Below are 16,835 nucleotides of genomic sequence, written 5' to 3'. Positions count from 1 at the left end.
GCTTGCTTATTCAGCTCCTGGCAGCCAGCACCCCCTGGCCAGCCCCAGAGGCACCATTCGTCTGGGGAGCTTGTAGCCAGGGCTGCTGCAACAAACAGCTGTGCAAGCCTTTGAGAGGCAGAGACCAGAGAGGGCATCAGAGGAGGGAGGGAAGGAAAGAGGGACGGAGGCCAGGGTTGCCCGCAGCATTCAAAGCACCCCAGGGTGCCACAACACACTGGTTGAAAGCCACTGGACTATAGTAGTGGGAGATCACACCCTACTTCACAGTTTGCACGGCAACCAGAGGAGGGAATTTTGTACCAAGAGCACAAGACAGAACACTCCCTGGACTCAAACCGGCCTCACAAGCTTCATAAAACAGCTCCTTAGTAATAAAAAAGGATGTATTTTATTTACACTAGCCTGGAGGAAACTGTTTGATACCAGGCAGAGGGCCTTCTCGGTAGTAGTGCCCGCCCTGTGGAACAACCTTCCACCAGATGTCAAGGAAATAAACAACTATCTGACTTTTAGAAGACATCTGAAGGCAGCCCTGTTTAGGGAAGCTTTTAATGTTTGATGTTTTATTGTGTTTTTAATATCCTGTTGGAAGCCACCCAGAGTGGGCCAGGTGGATGGGGTACAAGTAATAAATAATAATAATAATAATAATAATAATAATAATCACTACTACTACTGCTACTACTACTAACGCTGTATTGTTTTTAACACTTGATTGGGAGCTGCCCAGAGTGGCTGGGGAAACTCAGCCAGATGGGCGGGGTATAAATAATAAATTACTACTACTACTACTACTACTACTACTACCACCACCACCAGGAGAATGGGGGAATCAGCAAATCCCATTAAAACAACTTTTCACAACTTTTAACGTGGGTTGTATTTCAGCACTGTATATGTGAAGCACATTCAGCTTGGAAAGTACTTTTTTTTGCAGGGGGAGGGTGGGGGTTATAATGGTGGAATTACAACTCAGCTGGTTAGCCTTGATGCTTCCTGAAGATAAGGTTTTTAGCTGATTTTTAGCTGACCGTTTCTACTTAAGAGAAGCACAAAATGAAAGGGGGCATGAAAAAAAAGACGTGCTTTTTATTTCACACATAACCCAATTCAGAGTTTTATGATTTATGTTTGGTTGTTCTTTGATTAGTAAATGGCTTTTATAGGAAAATTAGAAAATCTGCATCATATGAAATGGATAAATATTGCGACATCTGAAATGTGGCGTGTCCTTTTTAAGATGCTGAACTGAGAACTTGCAGTCTCACCAATGAAGGGGGGAAAGCTCTTTGATTTGCTCCTCTTTGTAGAGCTCTAAAAGACTCAGAACAGGGCAACACAAATGACCAAGGGGGATGGAACAACTCCCCCATGAAGAAAGGTTGTTTGGGACTTTTTAGTTGAGAAGAAAGGCAAATAAGAGATGGCATGATGAAAGTTTATAAAATTATGCCTGGCATAGATAAAGTGGATCAAGTTTTTCTTTTCTCCCTCATTAACACTGGGACATGGGCATCCAATGAAGTGGAATTTGGGAAAGTTCAGGACAGGTAAAAGGAAGGATTCATTTACACAGCACATAGTTAAACTATGGAACTTGCCCCTGCAGGAAGGTGTGCTGGCCACCAACTTGGATGGCTTTAAACGAGGATTGGACAAATTCATGGAAGAGGAGAGGGCTATTGATGGCTGCTAGTCATGATTGATGGCTGTCCTAATTAACAGTTAATAGTTGGAGGCAGGAAGTGCTTATAGATACCAGTTGAGAGGAGGGGAGGGGCTCTTGTGCTTGGGGGCTGCTTGAGGGTTTCCCAAAGGCTTCTTATTGGACACTGTGAGGAGCTAAAGCTGGGATCAGAAAACTGAAGCTTGGCTGGTCCGCACCTAGAAAGGCACTAGACTAGGATGCTTTTTGAAGGGCGCTTCAAAAACAATGAAGCAGTTGCTCAGTGGCTTTACTTCCTTCCTTCCTTCCTTTCTTTCTTTGTCTGTCTCTGGGTAACTGGTTTCCACTTAACTGATATTTAAATCTGGATAACTGGTTTCCACCTAGCAGATATTTAATCTAGATTTAAAGAGAGGTATTGGGAGATGCAGCTTGGCATTTTGATGCCAGTGACATATAAGAAGAGCCTGCTGGATCCTGCCAATGGTGTAACCCAGGGGTCAGCAAACTTTTTCAGCAGGGGGCCTGTCCACTGTCCCTCAGACCTTGAGGAGGGCAGACTATATTTTTTTTGGGGGGGGGAATGAACAAATTCCTATGCCCCACAAATAACCCAGAGATGCCTATTAAATAAAAGCACACATTCTACTCATGCAAAAACACGCTGATTCCCGGACAGTCCGCGGGCCGGATTTAGAAGGTGATTGGGTTGGATCCAGCCCCCGCACCTTAGTTTGCCTACCCATGGTGTAACCTGTTCTCACAGCAGCCGACCAGCTTCTCCAATGGGAAACCTATGAGCAAGCCTTGGACACAAGAGAATAAGTGAGAAGAGCCTGCTATACCAGGCCAGTGGCCCGTGCAGTACATCATCCTGTTCTCACAGTGGCCAACCAGATGCCTGTGGGAAAACAGGATCCGAGTGCCATTGCAACTCTCCCCTCCTTCAGTTTCCAGCAACTGGTGCGCAAAAGCCTTGAGGCCTCCAACAATGGAGCACAGCCATCATGGCTAGTAGCCATCCACAGCCCTCTCCTCCTCCATGAATTTGTCTGATCCTCTTGTAAGCCATCCGAATCAGAGGCCATCACCGCTTCCTGTGGGAGGGAGTTGCATAATTTAAATACGCATTGCGTGAAGGAGAAATTTATCTGTCCTAAATCTTCCCACATTCAGTTTCGTTGGATGAACATGAGTTCCAGTGTTATAGAAGTCAGACAGAGCACGGCTGCTGCAAAATAAATAAATAAGACATGCAGGTGTGTCGTCTGGGGAAGCGGCGCAACCATTGCAGATTTGTTTCCTTTCTTTGACTATATTAATCCCTCTGGCTTCTCAATCTTTATTGTCGTATTTCAATACCATTTGATAATCGGGGAAATATGATTTTTGGGGGGTATGCTGGTTTGCTGTTGTGTCTAATTTTTCCTTTCAAAGTATTTATTTTCATTTTATAAAGTACAGTCGTACCTTGGATCCCAAACGCCCTGGAAGTCAGACGTTTTGGCTCCCAAACGCCGCAAACCCGGAAGTGATTGTTCCAGTTTGCGAACGCTCTTTTGGAACCCGAACGTCTGACAGGGCTTCCACAGCTTCTGATTGGCTGAAGGAGCTTTCTGCAGCCAACGAGAAGCCATGATTTGGTTTTCAAACATTTTGGAAGTCGAATGGACTTCCGTAACAGATTCCAAGGTGCGACTGTATATAGAAAAGAGAAAACAATTGTAACTGCAGGTGGAAATTGAAAAAAAGAGGAAAAGAAAAAAGAAAAAAAGAGGAAAACAAACTATAAAATAGGCACAGAGAATGAGCACACTTGCACATGGGTTAAAGCAGCAAGGTCTAAGTCAGTAGCATCAGCATTATCAGATTATCTAGTACGAGGAGTCATATAATATGTCCTATGCTGTAGCTGTGGTGTTCAGCTTATTTTTCAGTTGCTGTTTTGTTAATAGCGTTTTATAAATTGCAATTGTTTCACTGATGATTTGTTAATTTATACGACTTACGTTGTACCTTTAATGTTCCATTATGTTCTTGCTATTTATTGTCACACACAAAAAGAACTTTATTGCGGCCAGTAGACCCGAAATACACGGTACTTGTGGTCTGTAAGCTGCTTTGGGAATTCATTTGAATGGAAAGAAATTCTGAGCTTGCTCACACTTCCACTGGTGCACAGGTATTCTACCTGCCCCAACCACTTTCTCCAGGAAAACTCGCTCTTTATCACTGTATTGGAACTAACATCAACCTGCAGAAAAACCAACTGACATTTGCTCCATTTCAGCAGTGAATCCTTTTTCCAAGGAGAGGAGCGGGACAAGCAGAAATGTGTACGAACCCATAGAAATACATTCACTTACTCACTCAGTGTAGTTCCAGATTTGCCAGGCTTGTTAGGAAGGCTGATTTGCTGTTGCTATTTCACTGCGTTGCCTTTTTCCTTTCTCTTCATTGCTTACCTGCTTTATTTCAGTGTTGATATGCTTTTGCATGTAACAAAAACTCAACAGGAGGTTTTTAAGGAAGGCCTGCCATTGGAGCAGCCACCCCACAATAAGCAGCCACCTGCAAACACCCCACAAGTTGCAAGGTTGCCCCAATTTGCTGGAACACCCCAGTGTGTGGAGTGATCAACCCTCCCGATGTTGCTGTCAGTTGGATGGCTAGAGCATTTATATCCGACCTTAGGTTTTTCCAAGCAGCACATATAAGTCTCCCCCTCATTTAATTCCCACAACAGCCCTGTGAGGTAAGGCTGAGAGGCAGTGCCTGCTCCCCAATGCTACACCCAAAACCTCATGGCAGAGTGTGGGGATTGGAATCTTGGTGTTTCGCAGGTCCTAGTCCCACACTCTAACCATTATGCAGCACCACCATGATTGCAAAGCGCTGTAGCGACTACAGCGGCGTCGAACGTTCGCTACTGCTGAGCGATACCTAGATCAGTATCTGAGGCTTTGCGTGCGCTTTGAGTGAGCTCTGAGCCCGCGCTCCCGTGTGCAGAGGCTTCTCTGCAAGCTCCGCCGTCCGGCACGTGGTGGAACTGGGCATGCATATGTGCCGAGCAGTCGCCAGGAAGGCACAGTAGTGCCAAGCGGCCCCGGATCGGCGCAACCTTGCCCGCTGTGCGCAGTTAAAGCGCAGCTTGGGATCTCTTGAGGCCATCGAGTCAGACTGCCGAGCGGGAGAAAGCGAGAGCGAGCAAGGCGTGGCGCAGCGCTTTCAGGCGGAGCAAGAGTGCGGAGCCAATCTCCTCCCCGGAATCGGAGTCCAAAGGGGCGGGAAGGGAAGCGCATAAAACCCGAGCGAAGGCGGACCGGCTTCCTTCTCCCCCGCCCTGTCCACGATCCTCCGGAGGCGCGCCGGGCGACAGCAGCGGAGCCGTGCGCGGGAGCGCGTGGCGTGGCCAGCCTAGGGAAGCCACTTACTTTTACTGCTTCTATCCCACCAACCGCGACTTGTTGCTGCTCTCTCCGCCCCGGATTCAAGGGATCTCCTCGGCCGCTGCGCCGATTGGGCGACCAGCACCGCCGCTCCTCCCAGGCCTGCCGGCTCGCCAGCCTCCGTCTCCGCCCTCCCTCCGCGCCCGGGTTCACCTTCTCCGGGCAGCCCGGCTTGCCTCCAAAGCGTCCGTCCGTCGGCGGAGCTTGCAAGGAAAGGAGGGGGTGTGCGGGCCGCGGCGCTCTCTAGCCTCCAGCCAGCAGCCGCTCTCTCTCTCCCGGCTGTAACCTCAGCTCACCCCTGCAAGAGAGGCATCAGTTTGCAATTGCAACAGCAGCAACTGCCAACGGCTGCGTCTTCGCTCCGGCTAGGAAAGTTGAAAAAAAACAAAAAAAGAACAACAACAAAAAACAGCGGACTAGCGCCTTGACTTCTGCGTTTCCCCAGGCGGGAGGCGTCGGACCCGAGAGGCCAGGGCCGACCGGCTTTTCTCTCGCACACCACTGACAACTGCACCTGCTCCAATTTAGGAGCGCCTCGCGCGTGCCCCGACGACCCAAGGGATGGCTCTGCTGGTCGCCATCGGAAGCTGGTAGAAAAGCCCGGTTCTCGCAGCTGACATCCCGCCCAGTCGAGGAGTCTCCAGAACCAACCTGCAGCCAGAGAAAAACACTGACCCCCACTCCCTTTGCCGTCCAGCCACAGGAGAGATCATGGAGGTGCACGTCGGTCTGGGCAGAGTCTATCCTCGGCCGCCGGCGAAAGCTTTTCGAAGTGCCTTCCAGAACCTGTTTCAGAGTGTCCGCGAAGCGTTCCAGAGCCCCGGACCGCTGCGAGAGGAGGCTGGCCCCAGCCACCAGGCGTCGGCGTCCGCGACGGCGGGGTCATCTTCCTCGGGGTCCCACTTGCAAGAGCCCAGCGCCCACCAGCAAGACCCGGCTTCGCCCACTTACTTGCCGCTGGAGGACCAGCCCCAGGTGAGCAAAACGCTGCAGCCCCCCGACGAGCGGGAGGAGTCCGCGTCCTCGTCCGCCCCGTCCTCTCTGGCCCTGCTGGGAGGCCCCTCTTTCCAGAGTTGCCCGGGGGACTTTAAAGACATCCTGGGTGAGAGCAGTCTTCTGCAGGCAGCAGAAGGAGGCGAGCCCCGCGGAGGAGGCGAGGAAGCCCCATCTGACAAAACTGACTACCTGGGGGAGAGCGCCAAGGAGCTGTGCAAAGCCGTCTCCGCCTCCATGGGCTTGGCGGTGGAAGCGCTTGATGCGCCCGGCGTCGGCGAGGTGGCAGCGACCCGCGGCGACTGCATGTTCGCTGGCGCGCACGCTCGGCCCCTGAATCTGGGCGGCTGCAAGATCATGGAAGCCGAGGAGGGAGGCACTGGTGGCGGCGAGGGCGCGCTGGCCATGGACGTGCCAGGACACCTGAGCCTCTACAAGAGCTCTCCGGAGCTGGAGGAGCCTTCGGGAGCCTTCCCGAACCGAGACTACTACAACTTCCAGTTGGCCCTGGCCTCACATGGGCGCATCAAGCTGGAGAGCCCCTTGGAGTACGCACCCGGCGGTGCCGTTTGGGGGCCGCAGTGCCGGCGCGCCGGGGACGTGCCTGCTGCCTTGGCGCCCCACTATGCCGGCCCTCCTGGCCCCGGCTGGCACCCCTTCTTCACCGAGGAAGGGCAGCTCTACGAAGGCGCACCCCCGGCCTCCTTCGGCTACGCCAGGAGCCAGGGCCCGCCGTCTGGACAAGAGGGCGCAGAGCTCCCACCGTCCGAGGTGTGGTATCCCGGGGGCGTAGTGGGCAGGATGCCCTTCGCCCCTGCCGCCGGCTGCATCAAGACGGAGCTCACCCCGTGGATGGAGGGCTACCCGGGGGCCTACGGAGACATGAGGTAAAAGGCTAACGCGCTCAGACATTCCTCGCCGAGGGCCGGTAGGGTTTTGCAAAACACTTGCAGGCAGATTGGAGGGGTAAGATCCCGGGTTTGCAAAAAGAAGAGGGGAGGATTGCAACCAGTATTCTTTTTTAGCCTGGTTTGCGGTGTGTGTGGATTGCATGACCTTTTGCATCTCCTCCTGCAATTTCCTTGGTTGTGAATTGGTGCAGGGCAGGGGTCCAAAGGAGGGCTTCGTCCTAATGGTTGCTGGTTCAAGGCCCACTCTGCTCTGGAGCTACTCGCAGGTAAATACCCAACCTGTCTGCTGAGCTTGCTGATCAAGTGTAGATAAAGCAAAAACTATACTAACCCTCCCCACCAAAAAAAAAAAACTTACCCCAGTTTTCTTGGGGCAAATTTTCAATTTGTTCAGTCCTGACCATGATGCATCTTTCTTCAGTCTGACTGAATGTCAGGATTTGGGGGTATCATTTAGAAATGTTGATTTCATTGGCTTTAGCAGCATTCTGGATTCCTAATACAGTTGGGAGTCCTCTGCATGAATGTAGCATTATTTTGTTGTTTTGAGCGAGGTTCTGGCAGAGTTCACTGCCCTTGCTTCTCCCATGACTCATCGGGGAAGGTGCTTGCGCCAGACTTTCTATGCTCTGAAACCAGGACTTTGAAAGGTGATTTAGCGATCCATTAGAGATATGGAGCTATGATTATTCATATTTAAATTTGCTCTTATCTCCCCCCTCCTCCCCCCCCACTTTGAATAGCTGAGTCTCTTTATAATGATCAGGGCCGTTTCAGTGTTGTTATTTTTTTATATATAAAAAGTTGTCTGTATTTTATGTGCTCCAGCGAGTTTCTAGAAATGCTGACAACAGCAGACGTAAATTAAGGTAAGTAAATTTGTGTCCATAAATGTGGATGAGCTCCCATTTCTGAATTCTCACCCCTTTAGAGACTGAACTGAGACTGCATTTTGAGTTAAGCTGTGCTGCAAATATTATTTACACGCAAGAGAAATCTCATAGTTGGTTGACAAATATAGCAAGCGGTTAAAAACTTTTGCAAGCTACTTTCTAAACAGAAGGTTGGAAAATGCAGTTGATGTAAATAATTTAAACACAGAATTGATCAGTACGGGCCTTTATATAAAGGTATGCATGTGCAATTTTTTTTTAAAAAAATGTTTCTTTTCTCTTTGCTTAGCTAGAGCAGATGAGACATGAGATACTTGCTTTGGTGTTGCAGGTGTAACCATGCTTATTTGAGGGAAGCCCTACTGCACTGGATGGGACTTTCCACTTAACAATTGAACCTCAGTTGGTGGGCACTGGACTTTTACCCTTGCCACACACCCATTCTGTGTCTGTCCCCCTGCAGCTGGTTGACTCAACTGGAGTTATGGGCTTTTTTAAATACCTAGGTATCTTGTGTGCTGGTTGTCCTGGCACACTCCTTAGCTAGCCAGTGTCCATCTCACCAGTGGCGCCTGTATTGACATTCTTAGTGGTGAGGCCATGAGTTTAAAATGAAGACAAGGATCAGGTCCTTCCCTTCCTAGAATCCAGTTGTAAAGGAACTCAGACTTATCGCTCCCTGAGTACCTCATGCCTGCTCTGGTGATGTAACAATGACTTCATTTGTTTGGGCAATAAAATTTCTGCCACTAGTAGTAAAGTCTCCACATCAACATTTATTATTATTATTATTATTTTACAAGCAACAGTCAAATGCAGTGCACTTTTATAGGAGTGGTGATGGCTTCCTTGAAATCAGATTCATATGATCCTTTAACAAAAAGAAACGTAAGCAAGGAGGTTTTAATCTTGGCTTCAGCTATATACGATTAAGGATCCCTAATTCCTTAAGGAGCGAGTCTCATTCTTACAATCTGTTTTGCAGCCCAATCCAAAAGATCCTTAAACTGAAGCGCTGTACTCCTATGGACTACAATGTCGCTTGGAGTAGGATGCTAAAATGTGTTTATGCAGGAGGAAAAGCTACCGGTTTCACCAGAACTTATTTCTAGTGAATATGTACGTTTAGAATCATATTCTCAAGTGACTTTAAAATTACAGTGTTTGAGCTTAACCAGGTTTAGACAGATTTGCATTAGCATCTTTGTTTAATATTTGTTTCATTTGATGGGTTAGATTGTCAGCCTTCCCTATCCAGAGGCTGAGGTAGAAACCATAAATAAATAAAATTAAAACGAAAGAAAGCATGAATTGATCCATGTCCCAACGTCTGGAAAAACGTTGTGGATGGCCACAACCCAAGCCTCCCATAAAATTTTACAACAAAGATACTGAATTGATAACTTGGGATCTTAATAAACTACTGCATGATTTTGCAAAGGCATTTAATCATTAGAGTTACAGGGGCGCTTTGCCTGTACAAAATGGCACGCACAAATTATATGTGGGACTCATCGCAGCCGAGTCCAGTTTTTTAATACCTTGTTGCTTTTGCCTGATTGTGTCTTTATGATACACGTTGGGAGGAGAAGTGCTGGGTGGGGGTGGAATAATACAGTGGGGTGGGGGGAAAGCAAGAAGTTCTGTGCATGTTGATCGGTGAAATGTACAACCAGCACAGAAAGAGCCCCTTGGCGTGTAGGCGTGATTCTCATATCGGGCTGCTTTCGGTTTGAAGGCTTGAGCCGTCCGCCATTTTGTCCTGCTTTCTCAAAATGCAGCTCGGCGATATAAGCACGGCAGTTATGCTACCCTGAGCTTTGGCCTACAGCTCCCCCTCCCCATTTTCATGGAAGGGGCACTGTCCAGATTTTGCCTTAAACTACTGGTGAGTAAGGCAAGTGGTACCTGTGTGGTGCTTGCAAGCATCTTGGGCGATGCATCAATGCTGACCCATAGAAGCTTTTGAGTCAGAGAAAATGGGGTTCATTGCTCGGGTCTCCCTGAGTCAAAAGTTGATTCACGTCTGCTATATGTCTCCACCACCTTCTTTTTTCGCCCTTTTATACACACAGCAAGAATCAGTTCTGCCCAGGACAAAGTGGAAATAGATAGAATTTAAGATTTTGCACGCCTAATACCTGGAACGGTGACCATAACATTTCACTTGCTTCCCAAGAAGTCGTTTTAGGGACTTTTAGGGAGTAAGTGGTTTTAGATCCTTTAAAGCATTTAAATTCCCCTTGGAGTGCCATCCCTGAATATGCTGTATCAATTTTGCATTCCCCACTCCATGGAAAACATTTTGGGAGTTTCAGATGTAGAAATTAGATAGATTGCGGAAGAGAAGCAAACTAGTGTACCCAAGTGGGTTTTTATTTTATTTTAAAGAATAAACTTTGTAAGCAGTTGATTACCCTTTCCCGGAGCTGAATTAGGCCTTTGCATTTGTGACTCCCAGTCCCGTTGCAATTTTTAAGAATTGCAATCTGAGCTGTTGAATAATATTTATTTCTCACATTATCACTGGGTGGTAAAGCCCACTTTCTTCAAAATGGAACAGCTGAATCTTGCTGGTGCAGACAGCAGGGGTAATGAATTGCTTACGGGCAAGTATAGAAAAGCTCGTTTTCGTTTTACTGGAAAATGGACTGCAGCTCTATTGGACAGACGGCAGTGTCTCCTCTCCCTCACCAACCCAGTCATAAGACCCGTAGTAAGAACTTTGGTGGTGGTGGGTGACATGATAGATCTACCCAAGAAAGCAAAACAGCTAAATGCAACTACTCAAATAAGTTATTTATCAAATAACATTAATAAAGTTTTAAAAAGCTAGGTGCCATCTGCACACTAATATATCTGTTAGCCCTGTGTCTTTTCCCGTAATGCTGCAAATTGGAAACAGGTTTATTTTTTACTGAGCAATTTGAGAGAAGACTGCCAGCTTGTCTCCCCCACCCCCTTATCATACAAAAACAAACAGACTAGAACATTGGTAGGCAAGCTAAGGCCCGGGGGCAGGATCCAGCCCAATCCCCTCCTAAATCTGGCCCACGGACGGTCCAGGAATCAGCGTGTTTTTATATGAGTGGAATGTGTCCTTTTATTTAAAATGCATCTCTGGGTTATTTGTGGGGCGTAGGAATGTGTTCATCCCCCCCCCATATAGTCCTGCCCCCCCACATGGTCTGAGGGACAATGGACCAGCCCCCTGCTGAAAAAGTTTGCTGACCCCTGCCACCATTTTTTAGACCCATTCATTTCCATAGGGGAACCAAGCAAATGCCGAAATTGTTTCCTGTTAAAACAAAAAGTAACTTTAGCTGGATCACTCAGTGATAATAAAAGCTCAGAAGGGACTGGGAATATTTAATTTATTTATTGCATATTTAGCCCCCCTTTCTCGAAGGAAGCTCAGGGTGGTGTGTACATAGTTCTCTTCCCTCACCCCAACATATTGCACCCTCAAAACAACCCTGTTACACTGCATAGCCAGAGGTGCTGGGTAGCCCACCAGACAAAAGCCCAACACCCTTAACAACCACATTGGGTCTCATGCTCGTAGAATCACAGAACCCCCGAGTTGGAAGAGACCCCCAAGGGTAATCTACACCATTGTACGGAGTGGCACATTGGCTGAACGAAAATGCTTGTGGCAAGAGCATGGGCACCCTGCGCTGTGCTCTCCAGGTGTAACTGGTCTCCCAGCAGACCCAGCCAGCGTTGCCAGTGGCCTCCATGTTGGCTACCCCTGAACCAGAGCTTACAAAGGCACACCCAGCCTTGGCCTCTTTTATTCCCGCCCGCCTGCCACCACTGCCATCTCTTGCCATAAATGGATGTAGTGCTGTGCACATTTCCTACAGAGACAGCAAAACTTGTGGGACCTGTTTTCCGAATAGCTTGCTTTGGATCGCGCGTTGCATTTTATGAATCAGGTTTATCACTCTTTACCTCCAATTATTTCCCAAGCTGGCGGTTACTTTTAGGCTTGCAAGAGTCCTCTCCAAATGCAGATTAAGGTTCCTGCAGAGTAAGGAGGTTAGTTGCCTCTCCATCACCTTTATTCTTTGTGGTGCTTTAAATGCCACCTGACAGCGAGAGTGGTGGCTGCTTCATTTTAGCTTTGCACTCTCCCGGCAGCACAAGCAAAGAGCATGTGTGGGGTGGGATTGTGTGTGGTCTTTCCCCCTCCTTGATGTTATGTGCAGATCGATCTCCTTAAAGGTTATTTATTCCCTTGGGAGTGAAGTTGCTGTGTAGCTTCATAATCTGTTTGCCCTGTGAGTAGCTTTTGATTTTCTCTTGATGTGGGGAGATTAGCGATGAATAAATTGCTGGGGCTAAGATAAGGATTTCTGATTTATAGGTGCTTTTCTTTTCTTTTTTTAACTCTTCTTCAGTGGATAACCCAGTTGCAGCCGTATGGGTTTCTCCATCCTTTGTTCCTCCTCAAGTCCTTTCAGTGGAGCGAGCCTGTCACATAAACAATATTCTGAATTTCGGAAGGACGGCACAGCCAAAAACAATTAAGCAAATAGCTCTCCTGATGTTGCAGCGGGGGAATGTTGGCCATGAGGACAGGATAGTCTTAAGGCCTGCATCTAACTTAAGCCTAAGTTTTGCACTGTTAGCCCTTTCCAGTCTGGGTGGCTTTTCTGGGGCTTAACCTGCCTTCAATCCAGGGCACTTCTTTGACCATCTTTCCCTAAACCTGGGCTCAGTACGGCTTGAATCATTGAGGAAGCCTGCATAGCAAATGTCCGGCACTGATCAGTGCTAGAGCAGATATTCTGTGGTATGTTGAGTGTCCTGTACATTTTCAGTGTCAGGACTAACCCCCAGGAGTTACCATGTAATTCTGAAGACACAAATCCAGGCACTTAACAGATTAAAGCTTGGTGATAAATAACATTATGTTGGGTTTTCTCACTTACCCCTTTTCCTTTGGCTAGATGTCTCTTCCAACTCTACAGTTCTATGATCCTTTCCTATAGGGCTGGTAATCGTTACGTTTGATGCCTCCTTTTTAAAACGTTGTGATCTGGCACTGTTGAGCTGGGAATATTTTATCAGGAGGCAATCCCCACTGAACACGTTAAGGGTCTTTTAATACACGCATCTACCCATGTAAACATGTCGCCCCTCCCTTTGGGCCTGCAGGGTCCTTTCAAAGCAACTTCCTAGCCCTTGTCCTCTTGGACCAGAAGCCTGCACTCTTCACCCTTTTTAGACCACCTCGGATGACCTCCACTTTTCTGCTTTTTTCTTTCACCTGCTCTAGGTTTTGTTTTGTTTTGTTTTGTTTTAGGTTTTAAAAAAATCAAGACCCACAAAGGCCATTTTGCAAACTTTCCCTGTGGCATTTTTAAATCCTGAGTCCCCCCCAACCACTTTTGCAGACTTTGCTGTCCCCCCTCCGTGTCGGTTCCTGCCACGCTTCATTTTTCAACTGCTTCTTTATTTGTTGGAAGGGAAATAGGTCAGTCCAGTTTCTGTGGAGGACGAGACTTGGTCAGCTAAAGGGGGGGGGGGGAGAGAAGTTAATGGGTCGGTTTGTGAGGCCTTCCTTCACCTGAAGGTCATTGATCTGAACCGAGCATGTCCACGCTTCCAAGCAGAACATGACCACTTCCTTTTCTGTGGTGCTTGCGGGGTGCACTTCTGGCATCAGCTGCAGTCGTTATGGAGAAGTCATTTTACTCTTGGAAAAAGAACCTCATGGTCTGTTACCCGCAGCTGGAGTCTTTTGTTGTTGTTGTTGTTGTTGTTCGAAAGGTAAAACGGTTTACTGACCAAATTGCCATATGAGCCGAGGCCCAATTCAAAGCTTCAGGTTTGCACACATTGTCTCTGTTCCCGCTTGCGCAGTTCCTCATTGGTAGCTTTATGCAGATTTTTGTTGCAAGCCCTCTTACTAATTTTTCATTTTTTAACAACAACAACAACTTGAGGGAAAGCAGAGAGGACGAAGTACACAGCAGAGAGAGAGAGAAATCCAAGCACATCTGGACTGTTTTCAAGGCTGGTTATTATGATTCAAGATATTATTTTTCAGAAGTACGCCAGCTTCTCATTCGTGGTTTCTGTGCAGATTTATTTATTTATTTATTTTTAAAGAGTGTGGCCACCATTATATGACTGTGCTTTTGCTGGAATGCTATCAACTACATTTCATGTTTAGTAACAGGAATGTTCCAATCTTGGATTGAAAGTGGTTTATGAGAGATAAGCTTATAGACAGACAATTTAAAAATAATAATGGCGCTCTGATCGTGTTTGCTTCAGGCTTTTTTTAACGACAGAATGATCCAGCTGCTAACTTTAAGTGGACTTGTAGCGGGGAGGACCCCTAAGTGGACTAAACAAATTAGAGAGCAGCTTAGAAACATCTAGGTGGGCGCATATGGCCAGTCACTGTAATCACATTTCCCCTTATCCTGCTCCACTCCTTTCCCCCAGCCATTTATTTGTTAATTAGCGTCTTACTTGTTAAAGTCCCTGTTGTAAAATAGATCGCAATCTTTCCAGAGTTAGTTTTCTGTCTTGGTGTGTGTATTTGTATTTGCTTTTTTTAATGGCAAAACAATATTGTTAGGTTTTGCTTTTTGCGACCCGTGGGTCAGAACTGAATCCTAACAAACGTTACTAGGAGAAGATGCCTTGTAGTTAGGTTAATAATTGTAACAAATAGCAAGGCTATTTATAATGCAGAAATAAGAGGAAACGAAAAGATATAGCAGGGTCCTTTCTCTAGATCTTTTGTTATCTCTACTCTTTTTTTCTTTTCTTTTTTAAAGCAAAAAGTCCAAGTTGTGTGTTTACAAATTGTGCTTTCAGGTTGCTCTGCTGAGGTTATCTGGTTTAAGTGGCATTTGGACCAGAGAGTCAGACATTTTCCCAAAGCTCCTTAACTGTTTTGTTTTCCCCAGATTGCCTGGTGAACAACGATGGTGTTTTATGGACTTGATTCGCAGACACTTAGACACACTTGGATCCCTTTTGCAGATGAAATATTTGAGACAGTCTGAATTCTAATTTCTCTGCAGCCTGTAGAGCTAAGCATTCAAATCAGGATTGGATCTGTAGAATAATTGTTCAGAACTTCTGCAGCATGGATCCACACTGTGGTACCCGTAGCTGTTGGGTCTTCTCTTCTCTTCTTCCCTCCTTGCCTTTGCATCTTATTTATTTTATAACATTTATACACTTCTTTATGGTTTTGAAAAAAGCACACAGACACACGTCCTCAAAGTAGTTTATAGAGAGAATCTTTAATAATTTTCATGAGCACCTATTTAGCTGCTATTAGGATGAAAAAGCCTTGCATAATCAGAACTCAATTTGGTTAGATTTGTACTGAGAATTATGTTGTTGTTTTTTTAAAAAAATACTTCTGGAAATTTGGAACATTTAACTTTGGTTTTAAAATCGCTTAAAAGACTTGCATAAAGACATACACAAGGATCACTTTCATATTCTTGGTTTTTCCCAAAGAAATAAATTTCATTTGCATGTTTGGGCGGCTGGGGGAGCAGAACTATTTAAGAAGGAGAACAGGACAGTTGCCAAACAGAGAATGAGGATTATTTCCCCAACCGCGACCGGGCGGTGGGGGGGGAGTTCATGTTTGCCTCTGTAAGAACGGGATCGGGCCCCTGTTTTCTCCCGGCTGCCTCTGACCTTTGTTCTTCAATTTAATGGTAATAATATGTAGATATTTCTTTTGAAGACAAATGGTGCGTGGAAGAATGCTATTTCCAAAACCGGCTGGCTTTCGGTTGCTCTCTTAAAAGCCCACAGTCAGAAGAACTGATTTTATGTACTGTGAATTCCAGGTAATTTCTCATGGATGGGATAAATCCTGTCTTTCAATACAGAAAGTAATCGTGTCCTTAAAAAAAAATCCCTTCACCTTTTTTTAACCTCTGCCTTTATTAGCCTGAGTAAAAAAAAAAAACAACATAAGACAGTCTGGGGCATATTATCTCTCTACACCAACCCCCAGCCCCCTGCATGTCTTGAAGTCATGAACTTTGGAGTTTGATACAGAGAGCTGCTGTATGAATGAGCCAGGAAGCAGATTTATCTGTCTTAATTCATCCATGCATACTTCGCCCCGGGCTAGAAAACATCACGTACTGTACATTGTGTAGGGCTCCCCTTGACGGCACTCTGGCTGGTGCAAAATGCCGATCGGTGCGGTGGGTGGATCATCGGAACACATCACAGCAGGGCTCCATTTCTCTTCTGGGCTCAGTTCAAGGGGCTGGTGGCTACAAAGCCTTACAAGGTCCGGATACAGCATACCTAACAAGCCACCTTCTCTTACTGCACTGCTAACTGGAAACAGTCCCTTAGACCTGCAAGGGTGTGCAGTGCATGATGGGGGGTTTTCGGTGGCTGCCCCTTCGGTCTAGAATTCTCTTCCTTTGGAGATGTACCAAAGCTTGAGGTTGCGCAACTGTTCCCAGAAATAGTGCAAAACACTTCTGTGCAAGCCACCTTTTGCCAACGATAGGGAGTGAGAGGGTAGGATGACAGGAATGCAAACGTAATATGTATTGTTTTTCATTTCAACACACAAGAAGACCGTAGAGCAGTGGTTCCCAAACTTTTCCAGGCCATCTCCCCCCTCTCCCCCTGTGTTCCTCAGTTCCATAAACCCATCACATCGCCCTCTACCCTGCCCTATAAAAAGCGTTAATTCAGAACAGGGGTTTGTACAACCCGCCGAGGAAGACGATGACCAAATAAAATCCAGCTAAGAATATTGTATAAGAAATATCTCTCTCCATTCGTAACTAAAAAGTAACGGTGAAGGAAATCCATAGCATAACATGCATATATGTCACTACTTACTAAACATGCACAGACCTTCACCTACCATGGATGCATGGTAGCTATAATTCGTAAGAAA

At 46.6% G+C, this 16,835-nt stretch overlaps 1 protein-coding gene across 1 annotated transcript in view; it reads left to right on the top strand.

The window, feature by feature from the left end:
• Nucleotides 1-3,451: 3,451 nt before the first annotated feature.
• AR (androgen receptor) overlaps nucleotides 3,452-16,835 on the top strand; it is a 242,148-nt gene continuing 228,764 nt past the window's right edge. The window contains exon 1 of the mRNA XM_081847008.1: nucleotides 3,452-6,998. Coding sequence (XP_081703134.1) covers nucleotides 5,830-6,998 — 1,169 coding nt within the window. The 5' untranslated portion in view covers nucleotides 3,452-5,829. The remainder of the gene's footprint in view (nucleotides 6,999-16,835) is intronic.

The sequence above is a fragment of the Podarcis erhardii genome, assembly GCF_964252035.2.
Source record: "Podarcis erhardii genome assembly, chromosome: Z".
Classification (NCBI taxonomy): Eukaryota; Metazoa; Chordata; class Lepidosauria; order Squamata; family Lacertidae; genus Podarcis; species Podarcis erhardii.
This window is presented reverse-complemented; position numbering and strand designations above follow the sequence as displayed.